Source organism: Neoarius graeffei, chromosome 25 (genome assembly GCF_027579695.1).
Source record: "Neoarius graeffei isolate fNeoGra1 chromosome 25, fNeoGra1.pri, whole genome shotgun sequence".
Classification (NCBI taxonomy): domain Eukaryota; kingdom Metazoa; phylum Chordata; class Actinopteri; order Siluriformes; family Ariidae; genus Neoarius; species Neoarius graeffei.
In genome coordinates this window covers 5774201-5787160 of record NC_083593.1, presented here as the reverse complement: position 1 = coordinate 5787160, position 12960 = coordinate 5774201, and the positions used below count along the sequence as shown (strand labels likewise).

Sequence of the window (12960 nt, the reverse complement as noted above, 5' to 3'; positions counted from 1 at the left end):
TGATGTAATTTTCAAACTTCGAGATTTTGAACCAGTCTAAAAAAAAAGATTCAACAAAATTTTAATGCTTAAAGATTAAGAATGTAAACAAACCGGCGAAATGACGGGAGCAATTTGTGAAAATTGCTATAATAATAATAATAATAATAATAATAGAGAAATAAAAAAAAAAAATGCTCTGACCAGCAAAATACTTTCATTCCATGTTTTGTTTTCGAGTTTTTATTTCATCCTCAGTTGGTTCAGCAACACGCGCCACCATTTTGTTTTTCTCTATTCTCGGTATATGAGCTGACAGCTTAGTAGTAGAGCAGCCAATCAGAGCATGCGAGATTGCTCATATCCAGTGAATGTGGATAGAATAAAGTGGACTGTAGAGTGAATCAGCCATTTTGTTGTGCTGTTTGAATTCTCCACTGTAAATTTCATTTACTTTATAGTGCACGACAAATTCTTTGTGAAGTCACACCAAAACGGAGTGGACAGAAACTGTACCCACATCAGCCAACGGAGACGGTCGTGTATTGCGTCCTGTCACGGGAAATGTAGAGTTCTATTAAAAGTATTTATAACAAAAGGCTTATTTTATTTTTCTTTCTTTGGTTTTATTCACATTGGTGTCCGTATTCTGACGTCTGTTTATGTGACAAAGATAACAAAGACGAATATCCGGTGCATAATTATGTATCAGCATAACATCCCCCTGGTATCATCAGGCTGTCTGCCCTTATCCCCTTGTGAATATTATATGTAGCGACACTATATAGTGAATTAGTGGATTTTCATGTGGTCAGGAGGTCAAAGTGGATTGGGGAAAACCACTATATGTGACCCCTCACCGAATCCAGGGACACATGTTGGCCGAAACGAATCTGAGATAATCGCAAAAGAAGCATTTTTTTTCGAAATTTGTGATTTTTGTTTTTTTCCATCATGTGCAAGTTGAGATCTTGAAGAATGCAATCAGTATTTCAGATAATAGATTGTTTTGTTGGAAAAGCATACATTTTTTGTTGCAAATTGTCTCGTTTTTGTCAGGACTGTAGCCTGCTGGGGGGTGTGGGTAAATTACCATATGGGCCATTCACATGATGATTTAAGTCTTTTTTTTTTTTTTTTGCGAATCAGCTGTATGATACGGGCTGAGCTCGTGGCTACTTAACTGCATACAGGCGTGTGATTTCACTATGGAATGAGTTACTAAACAGAGCGCAGAGGAGCTGAAACACCGCGAAGCAAACAGACACACGGTATTTACATCGGAGATAACCATTTCTAGCAAAAAAACCCCGCAACCTCGTTTTCCAGATTGAATGGAATACTTGAATGATCGGATGATACACGGACCGTTCTAGGATTACATTCCATCGGAGGCATTGGTGTGTGCAAGGCGCCGTTTCTCTTTCTGATGGGGTAAGTTTATTAATCTAAGGCTGTGTGGTTATTTTTGCATGTAACGGAGAGTGTTGTGGTTTGGTTAAGCCTAGGTCACAACCGGACGTACGATTTTTTGGCCGTGTGATTTTTGGCGTTTCCCAAATCACTGCGGGTTTTTTTTTTGTTCATGGAGAAAGACGCGCGTTGGCCGTAAGTTTGTCTTGCAACCTGAAAAAAACGTAAGCGCTCGTAGAGTTTGTTTGACATGACAAAGAACCTCTGCGGCCGGTCTGCGTCTCGAAAATCAGCACATCACACGCGTGCTCTCGTGCGTTTCATGCGCGCTCTCCGTGTGTTTTTTGCATGTAGACCGGCCGTAGGAGCGCGTACTGTACGGCCGGTTGTGACCGAGGCTTTACATGAAACTAGCGTTGTGTTAGTTGTGTCATCATCGTGCTATCTTTCTTTCTTACGGTGTGAGTAATTTTTCAACCACAAAACGTTAAAGTATACTTTAGGACTTATTTTTGTACTTCATAATTCTGTTGGGCATACTTTGCATGGAAGGAAAATTGACGTGGTGATTTTTGTTTACATGAAAGTAGTATCGTGCTAGCTAGTAGGGGGTAGAGCTTTCTTTAATATCATGCAAATGAACACCATTATGTGCCCGCCCTACACCCAGAGTAGCTGAGATGGAAAACTTTGAGGGCGATTTTCTCCCTTTTCTGTTTTAAGAGGTATACACTTTCAAAAGGCCACACATTCTTCAAATATTGTCAGATCTCCACATGGAAGGCATCATTGGAAAGCTTAGAAACTGTACTTTCTGAATCTGTCAATAACTCAAAATGCCCCCGGGCCGACATGTGTCCCTGGATTCTGTGATCTGCCACATATACGTTTTCAAAAATATCCTACATATGTAGACTGTGGATGGAGCCCAGGACAAACACTTGTCTCACCAAACCAAGCATTTTATCGAGGTAACTGCCTACTTTTTTTCGATGATTGTTAATCTACACATCATCCTGCTTCTAGTCACTGGTCAGCAGCTTGTGAATGCAGACCGCTCCTTCAGCTGAGTGAGAAAAGTGATTGTGGAACTGTAATAAAGGGGACACTGAGAACTTGGTCTCCTAGTTCTGCTTTGCACAACAGCGCCAGACTCTGTATTCCATGACTCCTGAAGATTCTTGGGTAGGAACCATTGAATGGTACAGAGGAGACAAGGCAGTGCGGTGGGACAAAGCTCAGTCATTAACAGCAAAAAGGAGAGCGAGAGGAATTTATAGGAGTTAAAAGTCTTTATCCTAACCTTGTTACTTGATAACGCCATCAAGCACCATCTGTGCATGTCTTTATAAAACTAAATCCCCAAAAGTGACATTTCGAATCAGATTCTACATAAACTCACAAAATGGCTGCGTATCCTGGGTGTGTGGCCCTGCGTGATGAGCTGTATGACGCAGCCAGCTCGAGGGCTAAGGCCGGTCATTACAAGGATCGCAAAGGCGATAATCCATCTTTAATGAAGTCAGCTGCTGCCAAGTCCATCAGTCTCTCTCTCTCTCTCTCTCCCCCCCCCCTTTCTCTGGCAACTAAAGTGCAGGGATTTACAAAAAGCAGAAGAAACAGATTTCATCTCCTTACTGTTACCTGACAGGATACACTCAGCCACACTCGCACACAATTTCACGCTTCCTGGACAGAGCATACACATCACTGTTCCAGAAACCTGTATCTTACATCCACACACATTCCACGTCATCAGGGCTTCAAATCGCACACCATTAGGGCTTCGACAAATGGGAAATCAAATATTAATCCAGGTAACATTGCCTGCAGAACTGCAAAATGAAGAACACTTACCATTTTATTATTGATCTCGTGGAAATGAATTTCACAGACTTTCTCTACAACATCTTCATTCTCAAAAGTTACGAAGCCAAAGCCTGCAGAGAAACACAGACAAAACAGAAAAGGGTTGACTCAATAACGTGTTAGTTATCTTTTTTTTTTCCTCTTTTAAATTCAGTACATACCAAAAAAAAAGTAAAAAAGGGTCATGTTGTGTGAATTGTAATGTCCATTTGATCAGCAGTGAATCGGGGCAAGTATCAGATGAAAACTATGACGGCCTTAAACATCAGCGTGCTTTTACCCACCAGACATCGTCTTTCTGAAACCAGGCCAGTGATGAAATCTCTGACATTATTAGACACGGTGGAGAGGCTCCTCTACACAAAGAGGGAGATGGGAAAACAGCACAAAGCCTGCTTAATGAGATTCACGGAAACCCGCTCTCCAGCATCTGAATTTCATTAAATGCATTTTGTGTTCCCTTCATTGAAATTTCACTGTATAACAAGCTCTCGTTTTTATGGTAATACGGGAGCAGCCAATATCTGAAATGTGTCACTGACCATGGGATTCTTTTTCTTCATATTTATTAAATAAAAGCTTAACCCTCTCCTGCTGGTCCTAAAAAAGACAAAAAAAAAAAAAAAAGAAGAGCTGCCGGAATTCATCAGGCATCTGCAATCCTTTTTTGCATTAGACTCTGATGGCGATACACAAAAAGCAATTTTCTATCTGTATAGCTGAGTCTCAAAAGGGGAAATTACTTGCCATTGCCAAGTGTTAAGAGGGGGCTTACTGTGGGAACACAAAAGAAAACAAGCTGCGATGAATGGCAAACCGGTGCTTTGCTGTCTGTTTATTCCGGTCGAAATGTTCGGTAGTACCTGCTATCGCACATGCTCATGAGTGCCGCTCTCACACACACACACACTTCATCACCATGAGCATCATATCTCTATATTCAAGAGCAGCTGTGTTATAGAGACAAGTGACATGCACAAAAGAAAGCCACATGAAAAGAGAGTCGAAGCCCAGGCTTCTGCTGACAGATGGATGCGTGTGCATTACAGCATACAAGCCATGCTTATGCATCTCTACATTAAATACATTATACAAGTTGTTTTCCTCCACAATGCATTTCACATTACCATATTGACTAAATCATGCATGTTAGCTGAGATCTGACGCCAAACACAATCCAAAAGCACAACGTTCAACATGCTTCGTTTCTCCACACGAGTCCGACTAACAAGGTCCTTTTAAAACACTCGGTCTGCAGGGCTTTCCCCGAGTCAAATCCTAATCAGAGCTAACAGTTTAAAAAAAGGAAACTGCAGCCAAGATGTACACTTGAAGCCAACCTCTAGCCCATGAACCTCAACTGCCCCAGGAGGAGAGAAGTGGGGTCACAGGTCAAGTGCGGATAGGGAAGACAGAGGGCTGTGGACTCCACAACACAAACACACCATGGATACGGGAAGATAAGAGACAGCAGGGCTGATAAGAGGGCACATGGGCTTTAAGGACTGAATGCACAACGCAGAACGACCACCACCACCACCCTCAGTAACGCTAACAACGTCCAGAGACATTTACTCCATCTTACCTGACCTCATACGTGTCATCACTCAGACACACACCAAAAGAGCAGTTTTTGTTGAGGCCCTTCACACCAAAAGGTTCTCTGGACTTACTGAAGAGGAACTACCCATTGGGGAGTTCCGTCGAGAACTACATACCTTCAAGGACATTTTTCTGTTTGTACCACCAGTAGGAACTCTGAAGTGACGTAAGCCAGCTTTCTCGCATGACGTTAGCAAGAAATGCTAGTGAAGATTCTTATATTCCACTTAGACGCATCAAAATTGTGCTGCATTTCCTCAGTCACATATACGCTAAATAAAGCCTGGACTTCACCGTCAGTCCATCGGTCTTTGTTTTTCGATCGAGTTCTTTAACGCTATTGTTAAGAGTTGTTGTTTACATGGCTAACATTTTACACGGATATTTAAAATTGGTGGTTGGTGGTGCTGCATTTCCTCATGTTTGACCAATCACAGTACACACATCACTCATGGTTCCTCTTGTGCTGGGAGAGTACCTACCCTGAAGTAGGAGCTAAAAAAGTCCCTCAAAACAGCGTTCTAAGAACTATAATGGTTCTCAGTTGCTGCAGTTCAGACACATAAATAAGACCACCTTGCTCCAAATATTCTACGAATTAGGAAGAAGTTTCTCTGGTCCAAAAGTGCCTTCTTTCTCCCCAGTGAAACAGGAGACGAGTCAATCGATGCGTCAACCCGGACTGATTATTTGTGGGAGTTTACAGAACTCTATAATAATGATAACCAACACCACCTGGAAGCCCTGCCTCCTTCCACAAACTCACACGCACTCCATTGGACTCGGGTGGAACTCTCACCATCAGTCAAGGCCAATGGAGAATGCTTCAAGTCCATTAATGAGACAAGTACATGGTTGGCATCAATTATTAGCTCATCCGGCCGACAGGTGATGAGTTTATGCCATCATGTGTTGTCCGTCCGTCGTCCACGTTTCATGAAAATAGTTTCTTTTCTCTCAGCTCTTCACCAATTTTTATTCTTTTTGCCAGGAAGGTAGGTCTGCCTGGGGTGCATATAGCTTCTACTCAAAATTTGCATAATTGCAATTAATAATGAAGATATGGAGTAATTAATCAATCCCTAAGGAGCAGTTTCCACACAAATCACTTCTTCAATTCTTCACCAATTTTGATTCTTTCTGGCATTAAGGTAGGGGTACCTAGGGTGCATATAACTTCTACCCAGATTTGCTTAATTACAATTATTAATGAAGTTATGGGCTAATTAAGCCTTAATGAGCAGTTCAACAAAAATGGCTGCTTCTTGGTCAATTCCTCGCCATTTTGGATTCTTTCTGGTAAATAGGTCGGTATTCCTAGGGTAGATATAGCTTCTGTATAGAGCTTGTATATAGCTTGCAACATTTGTTGTGCGAGGTGGCCCACTTTAGATCATTCCTTCTGGACTAGACGGGGCCAAAATGAGCTACGCTATCATTAACCATCTCGTTGATATTTAACACGCTGACATTCATTTTTTTATTTGCCAAACTATGTAGCAAAATGATGAACTAAATAAACAGATATTTAATGGAAATCCACACTGTTGTGATTGAAATATATTTTTCCAAACCTCATGGGAAACAGGCCCCATTGCAGTGAGCTACAGAGGGAATAAATGGGGGGAAATATTCACAATGTTTGCAGTGTGAGTGTGTAGTGCGTGTTAGAACCATTCTCTCATCCCAGAAGAGAGGAGGATGGGCTCGTGAATAGAGCTCATGAGGTTGCTTCATGGGACGCCTGCTTTCACAGGGTGTCGCACCTCGCTGAGACGACGCACACAGGTGCTGCAGAAGGCTGCCATCAACGTCATAGTGTGAGGATAGAATCATTCTTTCCCGCCTTCTTGCACAAACACCACACGGGCGTCTTGTGCAAAGTCGGTTTGAAGGAACTAGCGTTTGACGCAGACACTCGGGAAAACATCCAGAGCTCATCAACCCCCCCACGCAGATTCAAGTTGTTCACTCACCCCCGTTCATCTTTTCCTCTCATTATTTACTGTTAACCAAGGAAATTAGGCCTGGCAAGGGGAGCTGTAATCTGTGAAATAAAAGCTTGCTCTGACCAGGAGCTACTTTAGTACACCTCTTCTTTGAGAAGGAAAAAAGAGAACTAATTGGGCTACAGAGAGGAATAAGCAAGGTATATGAGCAATGAGGCTCAGAAAGTAGCGGCAGCTTTCCTGCAAGTAATTGCCTCCTTTGAAATACACCTCCGGTCTCGTAGGTGTGACTTAACGGTGGGTTCAGGCAAGAACAGCCAGCTGAGATATTTTCCACACCAAAGTCTCGCTTCTGGAGGGTGCGGGAGGTTTCTGGAAAGGCAGGATTTGGGAGAAACTCGTGGACTGGTCAACATGCCTGAAAAAGTGTCAGGGTGACCTTGCAAGTGCCACTTCTGAGATCCGACAAAAGCAGTCGTCGTGAGTTCGCCGTCAGTGGTGAAGCCCAGGAGGAGGGTGATGCACTGTAAGAGAGGGGTGAGCACACATCTGGCCTTGCCAGAGTCTCACTGTCAGGATCAGTGCCATAGTGTAGTACCACTACTGCCACAAGCGGAGCAGTGCTGAGATAAGAACCCCTCAAACACAGGGTCATCATGTTTACCAAGTACAAGACAGAAATCCAAAAAGACCAACATGCCTTGCATATCCATGCAGCGTTTCAGCTTCCGTATTCTCACATGTACCCAACTAACCCTGCTATGGCAGATGTTGAGGGATCCAGTGAACATGGAGCCTGACGTCTATGTTACAGTTATGGATGGTGAACATTGCTGCTGGAACAGATGAGGGAATTAAACCGCACAATGCACCACATATGCCTTTGCTTACTTTCTGCCTTTTCATCCTTGGACCACACACACACTCCATAATATCCAGGAGGGCAGATAGTTTTGCAGCGTGGGGGTTCTTACTGAAACTCAACCCAATTAATGACTGCCCACACTACTGTGGTCACCTACTTCATTTCCTGAATCCACAGAGCTTTCCCTCATACCTTCGCCATGCCCCCTTGAGAACAACAGATGGTAGACGCAATTGCCTCCCTCGTGTTATAAAGAAACGGCCACACCATTCTCCTTCCCAGCCCTCAGGGGAGCAGCAGCAACACCTTTCACTTTCTCTTCCACGCTCTCCAACTTTCTCTCAATCTTAAACAATCGGCTTTTACGACAACACACCGATTCTGCAATCGCACGCCCGATAATAGGTGTTCGCACCAGTCGGCCGGCCGTCACGGATGATGGAGTTGTATCTCACACTTATTAGCCAGGTGCAAGCAGCGTGCGTCTCCACACCCCCTGCAGCACATCTCTCTCCCTCCCACTCAGCCAGGGTCTCTAATGCTCGAATCCCTTTCTCCCCTCAGAGCAACACAAAAAATGCCATTTAAATGCTAAATTGATGAAATGCCAAGTGACCTTTTCTTAAAAAGCAGTTTAATGTATTTAAGGCAGAACAAATCAAGAGGCTCCGTGAGACTTCCAAGGAGACCCTAATTTCCACAAGTCAACGGAGGAAGTGTAAAGGGAGAAAGTTAGCACAGTTAAATGTTCAAACTGTCAGCCTCCGTCTGAAAGCTTCAACTCCTACAGCTTTCCTTTAGGGAGTTATAAATGAGTGGAAATGCTTCTGCAAGCTAATGTCCTCTTCCAGTTCTTTCAAAGTATTTTACACAAGTGCATGACGGAGGCCGTTGGGATGACGCCGAAGACAGGTTTAACTTCTGTCAGAGTGAGGAGTGTGCACAGAATTCACACTCACCAGCATACACACCTTTTCAATACAGAGAAACAGTTGGTGGGACATGAATGGATGCAGTGTCCAGCAAGAAAAATGCTCAAGGAGGATAAAAGACATGGACATATTATTTACACCGCATGTCCAAAATTAAGGTCCGTGGATACTGACTGGTGCGCGAACGTAGCACGCTAGCACAAACTAATGAAAGACTTATGAGACAGCAGATATTATGGAAGTTAATTATTTTCTGGAAAACAACCAACAGCTTTTGGACAGAAAGAAGACACACTGAACTTTGGACCTCTGTGGAATCAATGTCCCAAAATGTCCAGTTTCTCCACTCACTTTGTGCACTGCACAATTTTTATGACATCCACTGTGTATGGAACTCTGATTAGGGACAGTAGTCTAGAAGGGACAGTATCCCCCACCCCACCCCACCCCCACGAACCTGACCACCAAAGAAAAACCCACAGAGGTACCGTAGAACATGTCTGCTCCATCTGCATGGTGGATGAATTTGGACTCAGACAGTTCCTCAGACTCTGCTACATCACTCCAGTTCATAATGTCCTCTCAATACAGGTTTAAATCCCACTCAAAGATTATTTTTGTAGAGCATTTGTGTCTGCTTACAACACTCATTCAGAATAATGTAGTCGTATTTTGTATGTGGGTCCATCTCAGAAACTGGTCTCTCATTTGGGACATTGTGGTCAAAAAATACATTTTCTAATTTTACTATTTGTTTTGCATTTACCTAACACTCAATGTTTGTCATGTTTAATAAGAATAAAGATAGCATCTTGCTTTATCTGGCCTCCACTGTGGAAAATTTCTTGATTACAATTCAAATGCTTTTGTAAAATTGATTTCCATATAAAATAACTACATCATGAAGAATTAAAGCCCCTCCTTCACAGAGGAGTGAAAATATTGAATAAATTTCTTCTTTTTGATTGGTTGGGTTAAAAATGCCAAGTTATGATGACTGAATTGATTATTCACTTAAATATGAATAATATGATACATTTTGGGTATTTGATATGGCGAAATAGGACACAATGGAAAAATCAAGAACACACCGGAAATATGAGAATAACGGCGCTGGTAAAAGAACAGCGACTGTACCGGCTGAAGGTCGCGCGGGTCTCTGCTGCGGTGTGCGAGCATTGGGACATCACTACCGCACCGGACGGAGCGCGAGGTGGGGGCGGGGCAAAATGACTGGCCGTAGATTCTATCCAAAAGTTCGATCTAAATTGACCATGGTTGCAAAATATTGGCCAAAAATACACAAACACTACGAAATACGAAAGTAAGATGAAAAAGAAACATTCTGTTGCCTTATACTGCAAGACTAAAACAAAATAAAACTGTCAAAACTCACCTTTTCAGTGATAACGTCCGAACAGATCGCTCGCGTAACTGAAAGACCGCAAATGGAAGCACAATCAACTTCTAACTGTTGGAGTGGAAAATTCCATTCTACATATGCAAATTGTTAATGTGTGCCCTTCCCCGCACACAAATAACACGCTACGGTAAAAAATAGACCACAACTCATTTTATAGCACAGAAATTCATACAAGACCAGCTACCATCGTAACATATTCTGTAAGAAACATATTCTATACCTAACTTTCAGCTTTCGTTTTAAAAAACAAAATCGCAGAAGGTTATGATTATTCTGTGAGCGCACCAATCCTTAGGTGTATAAAGTTACAACTTAAAATACAATTAGTGATAACTGTAGACTTTTCAGTGGACTACAACCTTTTTAAGGGAACGCGATGTAGTCGACCATTTATCATGTCCCAGATCAAGCCGCCATTTTTCCACAAATTTGCAGAATTTTTGCCAAATTCTGAATAGAGTATTCACATCAAAGATTTAGTTTTATCTGTATTATTTCTTTCATCATTTTATTTCAAATTAAAACCAACATCACCATTCAAAACCGTATAGTTTATTGACTGAGTATATTTAGTGGGGTACCCCCACAGTACCCAGTTTCTGAGACAGACCCATATCCATATCTCTCTCTCTCTCTCTCTCTCTCTCACACACACACACACACACACACACGCCTGGAAAGACAAAGTCACAAGGGCTCGTGTGTTATTTTGGTTGTGCAAATGTGTGTCCTCTGCTGATCTTATCTCCTCCTAAAACCATACATCAGCATGTCCCCATTCCAAAGCCTGCTGACTCACACACATTCGCCCTCAGGCTACCCTCACTAGCAACATGAGCTCAGGTACACACACACACACACGGAAGCGAGCTTGTACACCATGGATGCATGACAGAAGTGGCACTCCTCAGCGAGACTGAGGTCTACAGTCTTGCAGACGCAGGAGAAAGTGCCACGTCTGATTAATGACAACATTAAATGTTAAAACTAACGGGAATAGGAAGTTTAAAAAAAAAAAGATCCCTCATTCCCACTACAAAGAAATCGTGCAAAACAACTTGTAGAACAAAACAAATCACTCCCTCCAAATCGCTAATGATCTCTGCCCTACTTCCCCCCTTGCAGTAAAGCCGAGCAGCTAATGAGCGAGCGCTGAGGCAGCAGCAGGAACAACGGCGGGGGAAAAAGAGAGAGAGAGAGAGAGAGAGAGAGAGAGAGAGAGAGAACAGCCCTGAGAGAACAGCCCCTCCCCCTGTAGGGGTAAAGCGCTCTCCTGTTTGACCTCTGACCCCAGCTCTCTCTCTGTGGTTCATTCTTGTATCACTGAACCTCTACTGCCTGGAGCTACAGTTTATTATTCTGTACCCGCCCTCTTCTCAGCCAACTGCAGAGAGGTGTGCATGTGGCACGCCTCAGCGTAGACCAATGACGAGGGCGATACCAGGTCCTGGGCAGACATGGGGATTGTGGGGGGAGGGACAGCACTGATCTGTCCTGCTCACACAGGAGACAGGCGAGAAAAGAGAAACATGTGGAAAAGGAACTTCATGAGCAAGCTAATTGCCGTATAAACATAAATAATTAAATAAGACAATTAATAAATTAATAATGCTTAATTTGGCGGCGAACAAAGGAAGAACAAACCACCCCATTTGCACCAAAACGCTGACAAGAAGTCGTCGTCGTCCAATTAAAGTGCTGCATGTGAAATTTCGAGGAACAGCCGCGATACATCAGCACCACCCGGCCATGCTTTTATTTTATTAAAATGAGAGTAAGTAAAGGAATCTGTGTTGCCAACAATAGCTAAATACATATAATCTCTCTCACTCACTCACAGATGTTGGGCTAAAAGGTTCAAACCTAGGTGTGATAAATAATTTAATCTGATAGTTGGCATATCAGGTGAAAATTCAAATTCAATCTAAATTGCTTGAAACTGCTCTCACTGAATTCAGAATTGACTGCAGAACAACATACTTTTTACAGAATTAAAACACATTTATCAGTTCTTGAGCTATTACAAATCAAAGATTGAAGGGGAAAAAAAAGGAGGCTTAATTTTTATTAAACAGACGTAATATTCTGGATGAGGATCATATGGTCCAAAATGGGCCTCATTAACCAATGAGATCAAATGTTTTTTCTTAATAACTTTTCTATTTTTTCAAGATATTTACACGGAAATTGGCAGGCACATAGATGGTTGTATACTGAATACAAATTTTGAAAAATTAGTAACAACAAATTATGCAAATTAGTATTAGCTATGCTAATTAGGCAAAAATGTTAAATTGGTAGACTCAAAAAAAGTAATAAGAGATTATTTTTAATACCCTCTTTGTGCTCTGTAGGTTTGTATTTCTCAAAAGTAGGGCCTACTAATGTTTATATTAAAAAATATAAATGATAATATTCAAAGCTTCCAAGGTTAACCTCGAAAAAACTGTGTGAGCCACATCCAATAAACAATTCACATTAACTGGATTGAAATCGACACTCGCATTTCTGACTTCCGGTTTTCTAAAATCTCATTCCGACCGCTAAGATCTCGATGTTTTTTCATCAACTCCAATTATACTCTAATATAGTTATTTATTTACAGGGATCAGTTTGATTTGAATAAATAAGTAGGTAAAGCTATGAAAACTCACTTCAAAGTCTCCTGTGACTCATAACATCAAAACTAGTTGATGGAAAATTTTGCTGAATCCTTCATCAGAAACAGTGAGAGTGAGAGAACATCCCTATAAAAGTTATCTGATTGATATTCACGAGTAATCCAATCAGAAACCGAGCAGGAGAGAAAGACAGAGAGCCTGACCGCTTTCCTGTGACACAAAAAGCACTGGCAGTTTCCTGACATCATATGAGCAGAGTTTTTACTCTGTTGTACCGACTTCAACCTGCCGTTACTCCCAAAGTACT

At 42.1% G+C, this 12960-nt stretch overlaps 1 protein-coding gene across 6 annotated transcripts in view; it reads right to left on the bottom strand.

The window, feature by feature from the left end:
* Positions 1-12960, bottom strand: part of msi2a (musashi RNA-binding protein 2a) — a 325090-nt gene that overhangs the window by 75583 nt on the left and 236547 nt on the right. For all 6 annotated transcript variants that reach the window (XM_060909349.1, XM_060909354.1, XM_060909350.1 and 3 more), the window contains exon 8: positions 3250-3332. In XM_060909349.1, coding sequence (XP_060765332.1) covers positions 3250-3332 — 83 coding nt within the window. The remainder of the gene's footprint in view (positions 1-3249; positions 3333-12960) is intronic.